The sequence below is a fragment of the Pelodiscus sinensis genome, chromosome 1, assembly GCF_052426305.1.
Source record: "Pelodiscus sinensis isolate ZL-2025 chromosome 1, ASM5242630v1, whole genome shotgun sequence".
Taxonomy (NCBI): domain Eukaryota; kingdom Metazoa; phylum Chordata; order Testudines; family Trionychidae; genus Pelodiscus; species Pelodiscus sinensis.
In genome coordinates this window covers 176,683,127-176,704,129 of record NC_143052.1, presented here as the reverse complement: position 1 = coordinate 176,704,129, position 21,003 = coordinate 176,683,127, and the positions used below count along the sequence as shown (strand labels likewise).

Sequence of the window (21,003 nt, the reverse complement as noted above, 5' to 3'; positions counted from 1 at the left end):
ATCATGTGGTGATAATAATCAGATCAGTCAAGATTTCTGTTTCTAACAGACATTAGGTATGGCTCTAATAAGTCTGCAGTTTGCCAGTTCAGTTTCTGCAGTGCTCTAAGAGCAATCTTGTAATCATCCTAACAATTATCCACAGGTGATTCATAATACTTTCCTTTTCATTTGTTACAGATGAACAAGAACATGAAAATGAGCAACAGCCCCTGACCTTAAGCCCTGATCCCAGCTTTAACAAGTCACAGTTAAATGACTGTCCAAGAGACTCTGGCTGTTACATCTTATCAGAAAATTCTGATCCTGGCAAAGAAGAGCTAGATCCAGAAAACTTATCTGACATAGTACAGACAATTACCATCACTGAGTCAAACTGATTCTGTATCAGTGCTTTGCAGGCAGGACTACAGGCTGCACCACGCAAATCCGGGACTCTCTGGTCTAGCAACATCCATGATCTGGCATGACCATGAATGTTCCTGGATGAGAGAGCCCCGGAGCAGGACGATCAACAGCTGGGAGCCCAGCACAGTCCAGCGAGTTTGATAGCAGCTGAGCCGCAGCAGCCCAGGCAGCAGCAGACCACAAACTGGGCTGTCTGTCACCCAGTAGCGGGGCTGGGGCCCCAGCAACCCAGGAGGGGAAGCCTGGCCCAGGCCACATCAGCATGGGCAGCAGCAGGACCGCAGCAGCATGCACGGTGGCGACAGCAGCATGATTGGGGCTGCCTGCCACCCAGCAGCGGAGCCAAGGCTGCGGCCGCAGAAGCCTGGACAGGGAAGCTGGGCCAGGGCCACAGCAGCCCAGACAAAGCAGCACGGCTAGGCCAAAGGAGACAAGAGCAGGAAGGGGTAGCAGGCTGAGGGGTTGGTGCCAGGGGGACCCTCCCATTGTCGGCAAATTCTCTCATCCAGGATCGGTCAGCTCTCAAGGGTGCTGGACCATTGAGGTCTCACCTGTATTGTATACATTAAGCTAATTTACTAGTGGGGCAGTACAGTAACAGCTCCAAAATATTCTCAACATAGAAAGTAGTCTTAGGGTTTTCAGCTGACATATCTGTACAATATTTTTTACTTTATTCAGTGTATGGACACTGTAGCTGAATTCTGGATGACAAGAATAATGTCTCCTACTTTCCTTGTTTATTAATTCTTGAACAGATGGCTGAAGGGAAAAATAACTGCAATATAAATATATATATTTGTATATTAAATGCATTTTCTATAAAAAAGGGAGTGATTTATCCGGTGGCACATAATCCTGGATACTGTAACTTTTGAAACATTTTGAAATATTGTAAATAATGTACATATTTATCTTAAAAGCTAAATGTTAATTACTGTCCTTTTTATCTTCTAATGAATGTTTTTCTGGTATTTATACAAAACATGCTTTTCATCAATATACCTTTATATTACAAAGGTGATTAGATTCATATTCTACTATAAAAAATACTGGGTCTGAGTCTCATTTACATTAAAGCTGCTTTATACCACTCTGCATAAACTGCTCTTAAAGTGGGCATCACATGTAATTTACTGCCATTTTAAAGCCTCTTTACATTACCATGTGGTGCAAAGAGGCCTTAGTGTAAATGAGAATCAGGCCCTCTATCTTCGTTAGCCTTTAGGAATAACTTGCGGTCTGAATTTAATTCTTAACTGGCATTTTTTTTAATTTATCTTTTTTTATTGTTTTCATTCTTTCTAAACATTGTAAAATGAAAGAGACCGCTGGTAGTAGCAAACCGATATCCACAAGTGAGCTTTCATTATTATTTTTGGTGAAATTCCTTTGTTTTGTACTTAAAATTAAATTTGTTAGTAGAAATACTTGTTTGTATGCTAAAGCCAATAGCTAATGCATTGGTGTATATTAACAGTTTCCTCCATACAAAAACTAATATTCATTTCCTCCATGTATTTTAAAATATATCTTTTATGTTCTTTTTCCCTGCTTCTTGCAGTATTTCCTTTGACAATAAATAGAACTATGTGATTGAGACTCTTAAAAACTCTTATTTTTTAATGTGGGCACTATCATCTAAAATACAGTACTTTTTTAATGTGAGCACTTTTTATCATGCATAATCTGTATCAAACCGATGTAGCGACTTCCTCTCTTACCTGTTAGTCACACACTTTTCATAAATTATGTCTGTGTTAAATAGTTTCCACTAGATTGCTGACATTTTTTTAAAAATCACTCTTTAGAAGAGACCAAGCATGGAAAGTTTCTCAAAAAGAGAATTTCCGAGGAAGTTATAAACAAATGAAAATGGAGACTTATAACAGAGACTGGTTCTCTCCTCCTGTCACTTTAAATGTTACATTGCTGTGGGTGTCTTCATGTTAGCCTCAGAATCTTAATGCATGGTTCTACTCTGAAAAGTTAGTTTGTGGGATTCCGTATTCTCTGTGGCTACGTCTACACTGGCCCCTTTTCCGGAAGGGGCATGTAAATTTCATGAGTCGTCGTAGGGAAATCCGCGGGGGATTTAAATATCCCCCGCGGCATTTAAATAAAAATGTCCGCCGCTTTTTTCCGGCTTTTAAAAAAGCCGGAAAAGAGCGTCTACACTGGCCCCGATCCTCCAGAAAAAGTGCCCTTTTCCGGAGGGTCTTATTCCTACTTTGAATAAGTAGGAATAAGTAGGAATAAGACCCTCCGGAAAAGGGCACTTTTTCCGGAGGATCGGGGCCAGTGTAGACGCTCTTTTCCGGCTTTTTTAAAAGCCGGAAAAAAGCGGTGGACATTTTTATTTAAATGCCGCGGGGGATATTTAAATCCCCCGCGGATTTCCCTACGACGACTGGTGAAATTTACATGCCCCTTCCGGAAAAGGGGCCAGTGTAGACGTAGCCTGTGTGTCAGTGACTTCCATATCAAACATGCGTTTAAAAGTAAAAAGATGGGAGTGGGATTAGTTTGCTTTTTAATGTCCAGCCCTGCAGACTTGAGCTGGCATCAGCATGTCAAGCTCTATGGGTTTTCATATAAATAACAAAAAAGGTTCTCCAATTAGAAATGAGTTAACAAACCTTTTGATGATGTATGAACCAAAATGTAATTTCTCTTAGGGCATCTCTATACTCAAACTTGCACCAGCTTTACTAAATCAGTTCCCTAATGTATTTCGAATGAGTTGTTTCAGTACATAACTGTACGGCTGTGTCTACACTGGCCTCCCTTTCGGAAAAGGGATGCTAATGTAGCACTTTGGAATAGGCAAATCCGCGGGGGATTTAAATATCCCCCGCGGTATTTGCATTAACATGGCTGCCGCTTTTTTCCGGCTTGGAGATAAGCCAGAGAAAAGCGCCAGTCTAGACGTGATTCTCCAGAAAATAAAGCCTTTTCCAGAGGATCTCTTATTCCTACTTTCAAGTACAATAAGAGATCCTCCGGAAAAGGCTTTATTTTCCGGAGAATCACGTCTAGACTGGCGCTTTTCTCCGGCTTATCTCCAAGCCAGAAAAAAGCGGCAGCCATGTTAATGCAAATACCGCGGGGGATATTTAAATCCCCCGCAGATTTGCCTATTCCAAAGTGCTACATTAGCATCCCTTTTCCGAAAGGGAGGCCAGTGTAGACTCAGCCCATAGGCATAGTACTGACATGAGCTAAATCAATTATTGCAACTTTTGTTTCAAAGAAGCATGTTCCAGTGACAGCCAGCTAAGACTACTAGGATAGCCTGTGCATGAATGATTAGAGTCCACAAAGGCAAATATAGCGAGACATATAGAGACACAAAGGTATTGTGGGATATCTAACTGCATGGATTTATAGGAGGAGAGAAGACTTGTTTAACTGGCTACAGCAACACAGTTAGGTGTGGCTGTGTATTTAGCAAAATATCCACATACCCATTATTTTACAGCATCTAATCCATGCACCAGATTCAGCTGATAGCTCTGATTGACTATTAAATACTTATTAAGAGTGTGGCTGTGAACTGCGTGTTTAGCCATTTGTGTCCCAAATCTGTTAGAAGCATGGTAAACTTTTTGCCCAAATTGTTGTGCATGTACTGGAGAATGTGTCAAAGTAACTGAGTTTATTTAAGCCATTGCAACTTCCTGTAAAGACTGAATGATTATATCTCACATTGAGAAATTTCCGCTCACTTAAGCAATTCTGAGAAAAAGAATGAGGAAATTGTATACCACAAAAAAATAAAAATATCAGGTTACACGCAATGGGCATGTACAACTGTCTTTCATTTTAAAGTCATTTTATTAATTAGTCCTTATCCAAGCAATGTAGTTATTGACTTCCAAGTTGTCTTGTCTGAATAAGACCTAGTAAAAAATGAACTGCACAAGTGGTAGAAATGTTAAGAAATTTTAAGAAAAATCTTATGTCCACTTGAGGAGATTCTAAAGGCTACTAGGAATTTCAGAGGAGGAGAGTATGTCGTGGAGGTCCTCTCTTTTGTGCATTTATGAGAGGGGTTGTGCCCTATTCCACTTCTTTATATCTTCCTGTGCCTCCTAATTGAGGGAATGTAGGATCCTTGGTCCTACTCAGACAAAATGGGAGGCCCTATATTCCTGCATTTCCCTTCATTGTAGGGTGTATGTGAAGGATCAAAACAAAGTAGACAAAGTTGAAGAGGCCCCGGGTTTCACAGTGCAGTCATGGATGATACCAGTGCAGAAGCCAGTGTTACTTATAGCAGCATGGCCTTCTGCTCATCACTTTCCCCACGTCAAATGTGGAGAGAAATATTTCATAGACAGAGGACTCAACAGGAACAGGGCTTCTATGGCAGTTGTGTGTCTTAGGTGAAAGCTGGCCAGTGGCTCCATTCCAGGAGTCAACATGTAACGTAGAAGTTCTGAAAATTCACAGGAATTGGACTGCATGACATTGGACTCTGCTCCCTGCTTCGCCTTTTGTCATAAATCCCTTGAAATTCAATGGGCCTGATTTGCCAATGCTTGGTACTTTGCATAGTCAACGAGCCCTGTACAAAATGATGTAGAGCACTCTAAGCAGTGTAGGTGAGTGAATTCTGATTTAGCTGCATTTTGTGCTGACTTTTCCCAAGCGATTATACAAGCTACAAGAAAAGAGTATCAGACCTATGAAGTTTCTAGATGGGGTTTTCCCTGCTCTCAGTTTTTGTAAGGCAGGTGAGTCTACAGCCTTTAGAGAGGATGAGTAGAAATAGGCCACTAATGGTACGTCTACACAGCATGCTAAAGTCGAAATAAGATATACAACTTAGCTTCGATAATTGCGAATCTGAAGTCAAAGTACCTTAACTCGGCTTTTGGCACTGTCTACACTGCAGGAAGTTGAAGGAAGAGCTCTCTTCCTTCATCTTTCCTTACGCCTCATGAAATGAGGGTTACCGGCATTGACAGGAGTACCCTTCTCAGTTTGAATTAGCTGTCTTAACTCGACTGCTAATTCGAACCCTGGAAGATTGACAGTAGCAGCTTCGATCTTCCTCTGTAGTATAGACGTACCCTAAATGTGAAAGCAAACAAGAAAAAAAATGTGAAGATGTTTTTATACATACATGTAAACTCAGTTATATGTGGCTTAAGTCAGATTTTTGTATATGGGATTCAAAGACCAGGTGTATTGCAATACTCAAGTCTCATATGAGACATGTAGAGGAGCCCACCCAGCTATATAAAAGTGTGCACCTTCCCCTATATTATCATATATGGAATCAAGGAAATTAGCAGGAATCACTCCATTATCAGTTTCTAAAACAGAGTGAGATGTATTTTGGGCATATTGTATCCATGTGAATTATACTTGTTTGCAAATCATCGATTCCCTCTCTTTTATGAGATGCAATATAGATGACTGGCTTTTAGTGATGTAAACTGTATTTGTGCATTGTGCAGCTATATTATTAATGTAACTGGATTTAGAGCATGCTCATGCCCATGACTTGCATAAACACATTTTCTGGATGATGGGAAAACTTAGAAAGAGAGAAATGTTAGTTGCTACTCTGAGAAAACCATATGGAGCTGTGCTAGGACACTGGACTGAGAGGCAGAAGTTAGGTTCTGCTCCCAACTGTTTTTCAAAAAAACTCTCTGCTCTTCTTGTCATATTTTTGAGTTATCATTTTTAGATGCTGCTGGTCTGATTTTCAAAAGCACAGAGTACATGCAGCTCCCACGTACTTCAGCTGCACTAGAAGAATATCTGAAAATCAATCACCCAAACTTGAAAACTTCAAGGTACTCTTTAAGTACTGTGTTCAACAGCACATAATACTTCAACCCTCTCTGCTTTGCCTGCCACATCATTTGAGAACCATCTCATACTGGCTGCAAGCACCTTCTTTTATGCAAAGAGCTTTTCAAATATCTTCTCCACCAATATTGTACTTTATAGAGTATATGTGTAAATGAGAGGGAAACTGAAAGTCACTCAGGGCAGGACGGGAAGATTGGCTTTCTAGAAAAATAAATTTTAAAAAAATCCTACCAAAGTACTTTCATGACTTCATACAAGTCTCTCCAACACATCATATCATGAATTGTCTCCCAGCTCCAATACTTCCTTTGTTTTGGAGGTTAATTACTAATTCCCAAAGAAGATACATTTCCCAAAGTAGCTACATTTAGTAAAGTAAACAATATGGCTACGTCTACATTGGCCCCTTTTCCGGAAGGGGCATGCTAATTTTTCAGATCGTAATAGGGAAATCCGCGGGGGATTTAAATATCCCCCGCGGCATTTAAATAAAAATGTCCGTCGCTTTTTTCCGGCTTTTAGAAAAGCCAGAAAAGAGCATCTACACTGGCCCCGAACCGGCCTGATCCTCCGGAAAAAAGCCCTTTTCCGGAAGATCTCTTATTCCTACTTCAAAGTAGAAAACTTCAAAGTAGGAATAAGAGATCCTCCGGAAAAGGGCTTTTTTCCGGAGGATCGGGCCGGATCGGGGCCAGTGTAGATGCTCTTTTCTGGCTTTTCTAAAAGCCAGAAAAAAGCGGCGGACATTTTTATTTAAATGCCGCGGGGGATATTTAAATCCCCCGCGGATTTCCCTATTACGATCTGAAAAATTAGCATGCCCCTTCCGGAAAAGGGGCCAATGTAGACGAGCCCTATCAGAAAGGCCTGGTGAAATGGGGCCTATGGGCTTCCTACTTAAGCTCATATATTAAATTAAATCTGTGGAAAATATATACAGTAAATACTTACTTGGCTTGATGTATTAATAAAAATTGAATGTATTTTTTATTTTAGTATTAAATGTCAACAAGCTTTCTGAAGAAGCTAGACTATTAGTGTGATTGATTAAAGTGCTACCATACATCAGCACTACAAACATGGCTATAGGACATTTAGCCAAGTCCTTAGTATTTTCTTTAGCTAAACTGTAAGGCTGTCTCTAGACTGGCCAATTTTTCCGGAAAATCAGCTGCTTTTCCGGAAAAACTTGCCAGCTGTCTACACTGGCCACTTGAATTTCCACAAAAGCACTGACTTCCTACTGTAAGAAATCAGTGCTTTTTGCGGAAATACTATGCTGTTCCCGTTTGGGCAAAAGTCCCTTTTGTGCAAAACTTTTATGCAAAAGGGCCAGTGTAGACAGCTGAGATTTGTTTTCCGCAAAAAAGCCCCGATCACGAAAATGGCAATCGGGGCTTTTTTGCGGAAAAGCACGATTAGATTGGCACGGATGCTTTTCCGCAAAAAGTGCTTTTGCGGAAAAGCGTCTGTGCCAATCTAGAAGCTCTATTCTGAAAATGCTTTTAACGGAAAACTATTCCATTAAAAGCATTTCCGGAAAATCATGCCAGTCTAGATGCAGCCTAACAGTACTGACTTTGCTCAATTGGAATGAACCAAAACCTATGATCTGTAATTTAAAAAAAAAAGTGTAAACTTCTTTTTCTTGTGGATTACATAGACAGTGAATAGAAAGCCATTGGGTGTGTGATTAGATCTGCGAACTAGCAATACCTTTCTCTTTGTTGCCTCCCTTTAGCTGGAAAGGTGCTGGTTTTTAATTCCCTAATGCTGCCTGGTTCTCTGGATTTTTTAATTTCTATGTTTGGTTCTATCTGTGTTGTTATAGAAAATCCCAGTGAGGTATAATATTACTGGGATTCACTAGATGGAATTATAGAGTCTCTTTCAGTTACAGTCGCACATAACTAGATGTATAGGCAATTAGCTGTTAGGAGAATGGCTACTGTTAGATGTGGTGCACTTCTTTGCAGAAGCTGACCAGATCATCAGTAAAGTTGATCGATCCTCTCTGTCTCAGTCTTTGACATAAATTGTATCTTGGATGTAGATTTCTTCACTCAAGGAGACAAAAATATGGTGTCAAAAATCATTAGAACGACAATTTTCACTGGTGATGATAGAAAGATGGTTAGCAAAGAATTGGGTTGAATGTCTATCAGTGGAAGGAACCAGTGTTCACAGCAACCTATGCTTTTTGCATCCTGACCTGTGAATCAGACAGCTGGCCTGTGGTTTTGGTGTTACTTTATCCCATATGCTCCAAGTTAGATTGTTCTCTGCAGCATCATAATTTAATACCTTACTCTGGAGAAATAATTTATTGTTGAGGAATTGGCACAGAATTTAGATATTATTAGCCAAAAAAGTAAACAAATTTACAAGAAATATAAATCAATAGTATAACATTTTAGTGAACAGTCTTATTGTACCTCACAATTTCAAAAGTAAATATAGGGGTTCATCTAATGAATACCTAGTCAACTGAAAATTCTACTTATCTGAAACAAATGTTTGCCCTACCTAAAAGATCAACAAACTATTCACATGAGAGACTAGCAATAAACAATAGAAGGATGCACAATGAATGTTAATTAATACAATTTGCTTTCAAATAAACTTGCATTGTATGTATATAGCTTTACTACCATACTGAATAATGGTATAAAGGTTAATTAACCTCAATTTCTGCTATCAAGCATATGCTAAAACAAAAGCAGAATAGGGTCTTTTTTTATTTTCACTAGATGACAACAACTCAGTCATTTGGTGATTAAGGAATTGCCAGTTATGGATCTTCTCATAGGCTATGTCTACACTATGGGCTTTGCCAAAAGAGGCAATACAAATGAAGCATGTATTAGCATTTTCTCACACTTCATTTACATAATCTCTTCTGGTTCATTTTTGCACAAGAGGTTTTTGAGCAAAAACAGGCAGTGTGAACGTATAGATGCATAAGGATCTTGCGCACAAAGGGGTTTTTGCATAAAACAAACATGCCCACACTGCTTGTTTTTGAGCAAACACTCCTTGCACAAAAACAGCTCAGAATAGTTTATGTAAATGAAGTGCAAGAAAATGCTAATCAGCACTTCATTTGCATTGCTTCTTCTGGCAAAAGCCATAGTGTAGACAAAGCCTAAAAATTTTAGTCTGAAGAAGGTCTAGTAAAAGAAGGTATTGGCTGAAATTGCTAAAGTAGCTCTTGAAATGTCACTGCATACATTTTTTCCACGGTCTCACTATTTAGCCTAGAATAATATGGATTCAGAACAAGTAAGTGCTATAACATGCACGCCTGAAAGGATAAAAGTCATCATAGTAAAAAAGCTTCTCAACAACACACATTAATCCAAAACTATATTACCATGTCTCTTGAAGAAGAAATCCTTCCTGAAACTGTTTTAAATACTCCAGGAGAGCTTTGTTTTGGCTGCAGAATGTCAGCATTTTCAAGTCCATTGGGTGCTTGCATGCTCTGTTTAACGAGGAAGAATTTTTACCAATGGTCTGGTGACTACTGGATGCACTCATATGGAATTGTGCATGAATCACTAACTGAAAGGCCCATCAATGTTTTAAAAGGAAAAGAATCAAAGAAGTTGGTTGAAGTCTGGAATATTGGTCTTTGGGAGAGCACAGTATTTCAATTTTAAATGCAGATACAGGCAGTCCCCAGGTTATGTACAAGATAGGGACTGTAGGTTTGTTCTTAAGTTGAATCTGTATGTAAGTGGGAACTGGCGTCAGCCGCTGCTGAAACTGATCAGTTTCAACCACTGCTGAATCTGGACGCAAGTTCTGACTTACATACAGATTCAACTTAAGAAACCCAGGCGTCCCCAAGTCAGCTGCTGCTGATACTGATCAGCGGCTGATTCCAGGAAGCCTGGGGCAGAGCTACTCTGCCTCAGGCTTCCTGTAGTCAGCTGCTGGTCAGTTTCAGCAGCGGCTGACTTGGGGACGCCTGGGGCAGAGCAGCTGGGGTGCTGCCGGGTTGTCAGGAGCGGTGCTGCGGGACCAACCCGGCAGCCCCCAGCTGCTCTACCCTAGGGGTAGGCAAGAAAAGCCTGGTCTGCTGGGGGGGGGGACTAGCTGCACCCCCCGGCCTCCCAGCAGACCAGGGAGACGGGGGTGGCAGGACCGCCCAAGTCCTCCATGGCTTTGCTCCGTCTCCCTGGTCTGCTGACCTGGGAGACGTGGAGCAAAGCCGCAGAGCACGTGGGCAGGGGGACAGTCCAGGCACACTACAGCTGTCCCACTGCTGGCGTGCTCCAAGGCTTTGCTCCCCGTCTCCCTGCAGACCAGGGAGATGGGGAGCAAAGCCTTGGAGCACGCCCGCAGCGGGACAGCCCAGGCGCGCCACGGCTGTCCCACTGCGGGCGTGCTCCGAGGCTTTGCTCCCCATCTCCCTGGTCTGCTGGTCGGGAGACGGGGAGCAAAGCCTTGGAGCATGCCCGCAGGGGGACAGCTCAAGTGCACCCGGGCTGTCCCGCTGCTGACGGGGAGCAGCTTTTCTTGCCCTGGAGGACGGGTGCGGCGGACCGTGGCGCATCTGGGCATCCCGCCGCTCCCGTCTTCCGGGGCAAGAAAAGCCCCGTTCGTAACTGCGGATCCGACATAAGTCGGATCCGCATAACTCGGGGACTGCCTGTATTTGTAACTGCAGCAATAAAAAACACATAAGAATCTAGGTCCCTTGTACATTGGTGGAAATTGTATTTAGACCTATCTTTTCCCATTTAAAGTTCTATTAACATTGCATGAGGAGTAACAGTTAATTCGAGGGAAGGGTTTTGGATCGGACTACCGCGTCTACATGCGGCAAGTTAAATTGGGCGACTGGCATTTTAAAATGGCTACCGGCCGCGAATATGCTAATCAAGCACGGGATATTTAAATCCCGCACTTCATTAGCAACTTCGGTATGCTTCATTTGCCTCCCTAGTCCGAACTAGGGGGCAAGTGTAGACATACCCTAAGTCTCCTTTACTTTGGGCCTGATCCATTATCCATTAAAGTCAATAGGAAAACTTCTGGCTTAAACAGACAATGAGGCTATTAACCAGATATTGGCATGTGACAGAATGTTCTAGAATTCTGAAAATAATGTGGATAGTGAAGCTAGCAACATGAACCACTTTTATTAGCACAGCCCTTTTCTACCAACATGTTTCTTATTCCCAAGTGTTTATGATCCTAATGTAACTCAAGTAATCCACACGGTATTTCCCCTTTCCTCAGACAAATGGCTACTCAAAACAGGGTAATAGGAAACTCTCTACCTTCTCCATCTTCTGTGCTCTTCAAGAATTATCATCCTCATGTAGCCAGTCAGCACTTTGTGCCAGGTTTTTAAAAAGTATTTTACTCTAAATCTCTAGTGGGATTTTCAAAAGTGTCTAGGCCCCTAACTTCCATTGATTTCAATGCTATTAGGTGTCTATCAGCATCTCTCAATGCCTAAATACCTTTAAAATCTGTCCCATGGTGTAATGTTTCTGATGCTGCTATTGTTTACCCCCTGCCCTCCCAAACTATAATATACAACCCTGAAAAAAACCTAGGGACATGCATTCAAAGAAGCTAAAAATATGTATTTATTTAGGGTGAAATTCAGCCCTGTGCTGAAGTTCAGCATGAAGTTTATGCAACACTTGGATCCTGCTTCAAGCCTGGGCACTAAATGGTGCATTAGCCTCTGTGCTAGGCCTCTCTGCTGTGATAATTTTCATCCCAACCACTGAAAAATGGATTAGAAGCCAAGTGATAGTGCATAAGTATCATTGTTCCCAGACTCTTCTTGATTCCTTGTTTAGACTTCCCAAAGCTTTATCATTGCATTGCTAATGCAGATCTGAAAAACTAATACTTCTTTCAATTTGTAAGGGGAGATAAGGCAACAAACTTAAGAGTAGTTATTTTCACACTCAGTGAGAAATAATCATTTAGCTAACCTAGTGACATACACCCATTCGAAATCCAGTGACACAGGATGGGTTGATGTCTCACCATGGTATTTGTGTTTGTGGTTTTCTTGAGAAATGATACAATTTAAAATGTTTCAATGGGTAAAAGAAGACCTCCTAAACTATACCATCGGGTTCCTGAACCTTGGAGTTACAGTTTCTGCATTATAGAGTAGGAAATTAGATGTTTGACTCCCACTAGCTGAAGATGACTGACTATTCTGTACATGCTGTGCTGGAAATGTGCTGCTGTTAATCCTTTTGTTTAATTTACAAAGGAGAAATCCAGCCTAAAAGCTCTTGATCTGAGATATGCTGAGATGCTGTATTTTCCTAAACAGAAAAACATTCAGTATGAATGTTGAAATGCCTGTTGAAAAACTTCTCAATGAAACAGATCTATACTCTCCCTCCCCCCGAGATATTCGATAGAGATAGGTATGTCTCATGAATGATGCCTTTTCGTCTAATAATATTTTAAGATATATGCCATCTGAGTATGCCAACTTGGGGTAAGGTAATACCTCCTACAAGGCACCTTGAACATCAGCAGGGTCTTGTGAAACAACATTTTGATTAGCTAAGTGAAAATGAATCACAGGTGTTGGCATAGAGTTATGCTACGATTTTATTCAAAGAATGATCAATTGGTTACAGAGTGATGAAACATTAAACAGAAAAATCAATCTGAGATGTTATATTTGTACAAGATTCCTAGATCCTCCACTCAAAGCCTTATAGTTTCCACAAGACTCATCAGACACAGACGATAATTACAAGAATATGTTCACTTAGGGCATTAAATCAAGCATACATGCTAGATCTGCTGTCACAGCAGGAACTTCATCTCTGAGAGCTGGCAAAGAAAGATTTTCTTTTCCCTCGAATGGCACAGCAGTATCATCATCCAGCCACTGGCACAGTAACTAGTAACATTTTAAATCTGTCCTATATACACCCCCCTTGAAGTAATTCAGTTAATTGCAAACATCAGTCTTTGGAGAAAGCTTTCTTACCGCTTCTTACATCCTTGGATGGTAATCATAGCACTCAAGCACTGCTGTGACACACAGCTGCAAGCTTGAGCTGAAATAGGTGCTATGTGGCCAAAAGTCCACTTAAGCACTGAGACATTACAAAGCCCGCATGATCACATGGGCTTCTAAATGTCATAAATCGCCTAAGATGGATGTATTCTGTGAAGGAATACTCCCCACGGCAGGAAGTGGGGAGTAAGTATCCAAATTATGACCAGACAATGCAGAGAACATGACATGGATTTTTTTTTGAAAATATTTTTCCAGCAGAAACCATTCAATTCACCAGTAAAGGGGAAGGAGGAAGCTGACAAAATATTAACTATGTCAACTCAGAGCCAGATCCTCTAGCCCTTATGTAGAGTCCTACATAAATTCCTATTTGTTTTTATTTACAGAAAAGGTTAACCTCCCACAATTTACCTACTCCTGAAATATAAGGTGAACAAAGACACTGATGCAAATGATCCAGTATATTAAAAAATGCAGTGAGCCAGGAAACATTCAAAGTTCTGTTATAAATTATGTTTTAACGGCTAGGTGTAATAGAAGTGCCAAAGGGCTGTTAACTGGAATAGTACAATTTGGGAGCAACTTTGAAGCTCTCAGATGACAAAGATGCTGCCCCTCCCACTCAGATGTATTTATTTTATTTTATTTTATTTCATTTTGGATTTATAAATTAACTTAGCTGAGAACTAGGATGGAGCTAAGTTGTGAGCTTGACATGACATGCAATAATAACGGACTGGCACAAATGTATTTGGGAGGAGAATGGCACAGCAAAAATGGATTGTCAGCTTTATAATGTATAATGATTGTCTCTATGATTTGAATTGTATTTTCTCTGCTTGTTTTGCAGAGCCATTTTAAATATAAATATTAAGCCCTGGAGCTTCCCCCTTTCTTGGAGGATTAGGGAATCATCAGAGGCTTGAGACTATGATATTGCTGGAGTCTGAATCATAAACCATGCCTTGGCAGTGAGGCCATGTTAGGCCCTGATCTGGCAAGGAGTTCCCAAGCACATGCCTACTCCTGTGAGTAGTTCCACTAAAGTCAATGAGCTGATTCACAGATGTACATGAAGGTATGTGCATAAGTCTTCATAGGAGCTGAGCCTCAGACTCTGTAACGCAGCATCATTTGTATTTACTCAGTTTCTACTTCAGTGAAAGACAAGATGGCTTTCTTGCTTATTTCCTTGGATTTGCACCAGTAGTAAAGATATTAGTCAGCAGATGGCTGCACAGCTCTAGGGAATGTCTTAGTTAATAAGCCTGTGTGAGGAGCTCATTAATTGTTTCTGGTAGAATCCACAAAATAATGAACTTTGCCTTGTTTGTTTTTCTTTGTTCTTCTACATTTAGTAATGACAACTGAACGCTTTTTCTTCAACTGAAAGCTAGTTAGAGCCATATTCTCAGCTGGCATAGGCCTATTGTCTCTTACACCGGCAGAAAATGTAGCCCTTCATCTGGAAGATGTTTCTTCCCAGAGGAATGCTTAAAAGCCACTGAAATCAGTGCAGACAGTTCAACTGAATCTAATGGATTTTGCATCAAGCTCCAGATTATTACTATTTTAACATTAATTAGCCTTAAGCCAATTTATTTTCTCTTCCATAATTTCCACTGCAAAGCAGTGGTGGTTCTTGAACTTTATTTGTTGTGGGATTATACACAGAACTTTCCCTAGCAAAGTATATAGTACATTTTTACAAGGAAGTGCAGCTTCATAAAGAGGGAAGAGGGAATCCCCTAGACACTACTGAAACACAGCAGTTTGAGACGGAAAGGACGTGGTACATCATTGAGTCAGTCCCCTTGTACGAGAAGCATACAGTCTCCAGATAGTTTATATTCCATTTCATCAAAGTACTGTGAGACTTGTTCCAACACTTCCTGAGCTGAATGGAATGTCTCAATCATAGCGTGGGATGGCCCTTTAAAGAAAATGGGCTTTTCAGCAAACCATGACTAATTTGTTGCTTTTAAGGTGTTAAGATAAAAGGCCTAGAAGCAACTCACTCAAAGGGAAGAATGGTGTGTAGGGAGGCTCTAAGGACAAGAAAATGACCTGCGGGAAGGGGGTTGCCACTGCACTTAGGGTGATCAGCAGGGCTCAACAATTAAAGTAATCTACTCGCCCATGGTGAGTAGATTTTAGCCCGGCGCGGCCGCACAGCACGTTCGGCACATGCGCAGCGCGGTCTGCGCATACGCGGCGTGCGATTCCGCACAGCTGGCAAACGGGGCTCACCACCACTTGGCAAGCCCTGGTGATCAGATAGCAAGTGTGAAAAATGGGTACACTTTTTTTCCCAGAGGGGACTATAGTTGTCCATATAAGACAAATCCCTTAGCATTGGGATGGTCCCAATTATATCAGGACTTCTGGCCATCCTAACTGTACTAGTTAGGTGTGGCTGGGGATACCTGCTATGTAGCTGGCAGCAACCCAAGCTTTCTAAGACAGAGTCCTTAGGAGATAGTAGGTACCTTAGGAGGCCTGGGATACCTGTCTTGAATGATGCTGAACTCGAAAGAGTGGGAGTTTCACTGATGCTCTGGCTTGCAATTTGGTTCTCCAATTTACTTGTGTAGGGAAACTGAGGCAGAGCGAGACAAAGCATTTGGGAGACTTTATTACAGCCTCTGATTGATTTCAGTGGAGTTGGATCCAACTCTATAACCTTAGTTCCTGTTCCCCTACTTTGGACTGTATAAAAAACCTAAAAAAATAAATGTTAACTATTGAGCCTTTGAGTGAAATCACTTACATCAACAGTGGGGAACCTAAGTCCCATGGGCCAGATGTGGGCTCTGACTGCCTGGATCCAGACCTGAGGGGAAGTGCTCCCCCCTTGGTCTCAGGGAGCCCACGCTGGTGCTCCAGCTTACCCACTATCCCCCCCTGCAGGGCTGGAACACACAAAAATTACTAGCCAGGCCTGCCCCAGGCACTGCTGGGTGAGTTTGAATGTGGGGGTTGTCTTTCTCTTTCTCAGTCGGGGCCATGTCAGTGAGTGTTTGGAGTTTTTTGTTGTTTGTTTTGTTTTATGCTTCTTGCTTGTATGTGGCCGCTGACTGATTTTTCTATGGGTCAGCAGCCCCTGACCCACAAAAAGTTGCTCCACCCGTGATTTACATAGAGTTCCCAACACCTCTGGCCCAGAAAGAACCTAGATCTTGTATGCATGTTGGTGCTCTCTGCTCAGAGTACACGGGGCTCTGTCAAGCACAGAGTGATCTAGCTAGAGTGGCCCCAGGTCAAAATCAGGACACTCTGAACTACTTGTCAGACACAATTCCTCGTATATTGTCACATCCATAAATGAGACAGGAGCTTAATCTTCTGTTCCTGGCAACAGAGAAACTGGCCATGGAATTGGTGTAATTTCTCTTTCCTTTGCTCAGGCACTTTGAAGTCAGTGGACGTTTTACCTTTGGTAGGAAGTATTACATGGCGGCCCCCAAGCAATGAAAGCCCTTGGACAGTACCTGCTGTGTGTGATGTAAGAAAGTGGCACCAGGGGCAGCATAATCAATATGTTTAATATAGTTGGTAATTCCTCCTGAGCCTGGCCCCTCCAGGAAATGACTCGTCTTCGCTGTGTTCTTTTCACTTTGTGCAGTATGAATTAGGAGAGCTGAGCCATATCCCTCTCAGCTTTAGTTGTAAGGTCTAGAGCAGGGCTACACAACTTTGGAAGCCCCAAGGGCCACAATGATACTCACAGCATATGCCGAGGGCCACAACTTAAATGTGGTTGCATATACAGGCAAATATGTACAAATAACTTCTTTCATGCTGACAGGCATGTATAAATAAATGGAGATTGCCTATCTCCTAGGACTGAAAGGTCATCAAGTCCAGTCCCCTGCCTTCACAGCAAGACCAAGTACCATCCCTGACAATTTTTGCCCCAAATACCTTAATGGCCTACCCAAGGATTGAACTCACAACCCTAGGTTTAGCAGGCCAATGCGCAAACTACTGAGCTATCCCTCCCCAAAGCACTTCCCATAATGCTCTGGTGCTCCTAGCACCTCTTCCCTGGGGGCTAGACACACCGAAACCCTGTACCCGACTGTTCCAACCAGCCTGTTCGCTTGCATCTTTCAATGCTCACCCCACCTGGGAGATGCCTCGCTGTTGTGGAGCGTGTTCCCAGTGGAGGCTATGTTCAAAGGATCCTACCCACAGGGCACATGTTGAGTAGCCCTGGTCTAGAGCTTTGTATGCTTGTCCATTATGTTAAAGGTCTATTAAGGAGCATACTGATGTGCTGAAATGGAACAGTGTGCAATGTTGGCTGCATTCAGTGAGAGCTTTGTAAACAATGGAGGGAGAGATTCTACACATAGAGCAAGAAGTGCTGAGGAGGAAAAGACTAACCACATCAGTGTAGCTTGGGATTTCTCAATATGAGGGCAGCATAACTAGCCCCTATGCCTCATATTTCCTCAGAGGGCCTACAGGAGAGGGAGAGGAGATAGAGTTGGGAAGGGCCACGAAGAGGAGTGAACAGATCTTTCTGGCTAAGTTCAGCTGGGAGATGGTTCCTTGGGGAGCTGTTGCCACATGGTAGCACAGCTCCCAGACTGTTCTAACCTGTGCCAGAGCTGGTAGCCAGGTAGAGAATTATGGAGCTGTAACCAGCTCATTAAGAGCATTCTCAGTCTGCATCAACAAGCAGAAGCTCAGCAAAGCAGAGACACACACACATAGCAATAAGGTCTGTCCTAGTACTGACTTTAAAGGCTTGAGGAAGCTGTGGGTGGGGGACGGTTGCTTTTTTTTTAAACAGTCTGAGTGCTCCCTTTAAGTCTGTAATGAGGATTTTGTACAGATTTATTTCACTGAGCTGTCAATCCTCTCCAATGAAAGGCTATGTCTAGACTGCAGACTTCTTTCAGAGATCTCCCAAAAAAACTTCTTCCGAAAGAGAGAGTCCACACACAGAAGCACATCAAAAAAGTGATCTGCTTTTTTGAAAGATAGCATCCACACTGAATGGATGCTCTCTCACATTTAAGCTGCCATTACTATGGGCGAAATGGCCACCAGGGCTCCTGTGCTTTTTCCTCTTTCTTCTTCTTCCAAAAGAATTCCCTCTTCCCCATCCACACGCACCTTTTTCTGAAAGAGCTCTTTTGGAAAAAGGCTTCTTCCTCATAGAAACAGGATTACCAATGCCAGAAAAAAACCTGTTCTTTTGATTTACTTTCAGAAGATCGTGATTGCAGTGTGGATGTAACTCAGGTTTTGTCGGAAAAATGCCTAAATGGTGTGTTAGAAAGAATAGTCTTGCTGTTCTCACCTAGAAGTGCACTTCTTCAGTGTTTTCCTGAGAATCTCAGCATCTGATCCCGATCCCATTAAAGTCAAAGGGCGCCTGTCAAAGGTAGAGCTTTGGATCAGGTTCCACAAGTACTTTAGAAACATGAAGAGTTCCACATAAAAAAAAGAAGCATTCTTATCCAAATCCTATAAATCAGGAGGTGGGAAAACTTTTTGACCTGGTGGCCACATCTAGTAGGGAAATTGTATTGAGGGGCAGATAGAGAAGGCTAGGGGAGGCTGTGCCTCCCCAAACGGCCAAGCGTGACCCACATCCATCTCCTGAGACCCCTGTCCTATATCCAACCTTCCCTGCGGCCTGACCCTTGGCTGTGCTGCCTGGTGCATCAGGACCTGTGATGCAGTGACCGCACTGCCCAGGTTCTGGGGGAGTTGAGATTGTGGGAGGTGCAGGGGCAGAAGCGGAGAGGCCAGGGACTAGTGACCTGTGCTTGCTGCACTGCCCGGGAGCTAGTTTGTCTTCTCCCAGAAAAGCTGTCCTTACCCCATTGACTGGCCGGAGCTTGAAGGCTGACTGAAAGGTCCGACAGGCCAGATGTGGCCCAGAGGCTGTAGTTTGTCTCTTCCCGCCCCCCCTCCCCACACATACATGCTGCATAGAATGAGACATAGAAAGGCAAACCAACTCAGTTTCAAGGCTGGGATTAGACTCTGACTCTTAGTTCCCTGTTCTAACCTGTGGGCTCCAAAGTCAAGGAGTTAAATTCTGCTGTGCGTCACACTTGTGAACATAGTGGGCTACACACTACCCTTGCTTACACCAGTGCAAGATCTCTGAACTCAGGGATTGCAGGGAGATTTCACCAAAGAGAGAATTTGGGTCTAAACTGTTTGCTGGTAGTAGGTTTAGGCTTCCTCAGTTCTGTCTGACAAAGCTTACACAAAGTTGCTGAACCCTGGTGCTGCACTGTACAATTGCCAGACAGACTGGTAATTCTGGAAAGTTGAGAGAGCATAGGAAATAACCCCATTGCAAGCTATTCATATCACAGGCTCAACATAATAACTGCCTTAAAAAATGGGTTTCTAAATTAAGACAAATAGGTCCCACACTGCCTGGGGGGACAAGACAAGATGAACTGAATGTGAAGGTTTTTTCCCTTCCTTATTTTCTGTGATTTTCTATTAATTTCTCTCAGTAATATTATGATTACAGGTATCCCACTTCTTGCAGATATTTTTCTCTCATCTGTTCTATTTTCTCTCCCTCCACATATCTCAAGGAGCTGCAGCAGACTCAGGAAAATAGATAGCCCAATCACAACTGCTCACATCTCATAGGAGCTTGACTTTAGGTTGACTTTGAGACTGACATGCCAAGGAGCACTTGCTCTGCTTTGCACTGCTAAATCTGAACTCAGTTTAAAAAAAGTCAGGAACAGAGTGGCAAAGGCACAAAGGTATTCACTGTCAATATCCAATCTAAAAGACTGCACTAGATGGAGAACAGCTGTTTAATTGTACTATGAATTCAGAAGCAAAGTAGTTTCAGAAAAGTGTCTTAAAATGCACTGATGTATATACCAGCTTTTTAATCAGGAATCAGACAAACTACTGAGGCCATTTTCTTTTACACTTGATGTGCTTTTATTCTAAAGTGAGGATTCATTGAGGAGCACTGGAGAACTAAACTGGATTTATGGCAGCTGTTTTTCATCCCTGGAGTGGCACAAAGCAACTACATACAGTGTACTGGCAAATCTGCCCTTAAAGTTCTATGGATGGGTGCAGTGTGAAAGTAGGGGGCTAGGGTCACTAGCCTGAGCCAGGAATCATGCGGTTAAGTCAAGCTTTCCTACAAATACATCCTTGATTTGTCAGCCCTGAAGTGTCAGTCCAGAGCTTGGATAGAGATGGCTAATTACATGGCTCTTTTGTGATATGAACAAAGGAGGATGAAACTGCCATGTTCAATGTTCTGTGGGATTGAAATTCAAGTTGCAATCACACTAAACATTCCAGGGAGGTTTCTGATTTCTACTGAGTCACCCAGACTACGCCTAGACTGCAAGCCTCTTTCGAAAGAGGCTTTTTCGAAAGATACTTTCGAAAGAGAGCATCTAGACTACAACCAAGACTTTTGAAAAAGCAAACCGCAACAAGGTTTTCCACAGTCGAAAAAACTGCCACGTTCTTTCAATTTACTTTCGAAAGAACGCGGCAGCTGTCTAGGCACAGGGGACCAATATTTTCGAAAAAAAACCCTGTAGTTTAGAAACACCTTTAGAGTTTGCACAGCCCTATCCAATGTTGCATATTGACTGAGTATCAATCTCTGTTATCTCCTTACAGAGAAGCTGTCCATTGCACAAATTCTGCCAGGGCAGGGCACACTGGCTGGCAGAGAGAGACCAAAGACTGAATATGCAAGGACAGTGAAGATA

General features: G+C 42.3%; 1 protein-coding gene across 3 annotated transcripts in view; it reads left to right on the top strand.

Annotated features, from left to right (window-relative positions):
* The window catches only part of SAMSN1 (SAM domain, SH3 domain and nuclear localization signals 1), a 136,969-nt gene extending 134,510 nt beyond the window's left edge, over positions 1–2,459 (top strand). Inside the window, exon 17 of one of the 3 annotated variants that reach the window (XM_075909842.2) lies at positions 181–2,459. In XM_075909842.2, coding sequence (XP_075765957.1) covers positions 181–380 — 200 coding nt within the window. In that variant the 3' untranslated portion in view covers positions 381–2,459. The remainder of the gene's footprint in view (positions 1–180) is intronic. The other 2 variants (XM_075909844.2, XM_014580526.4) reach the window with 2 other exon arrangements.
* Positions 2,460–21,003: the final 18,544 nt, after the last annotated feature.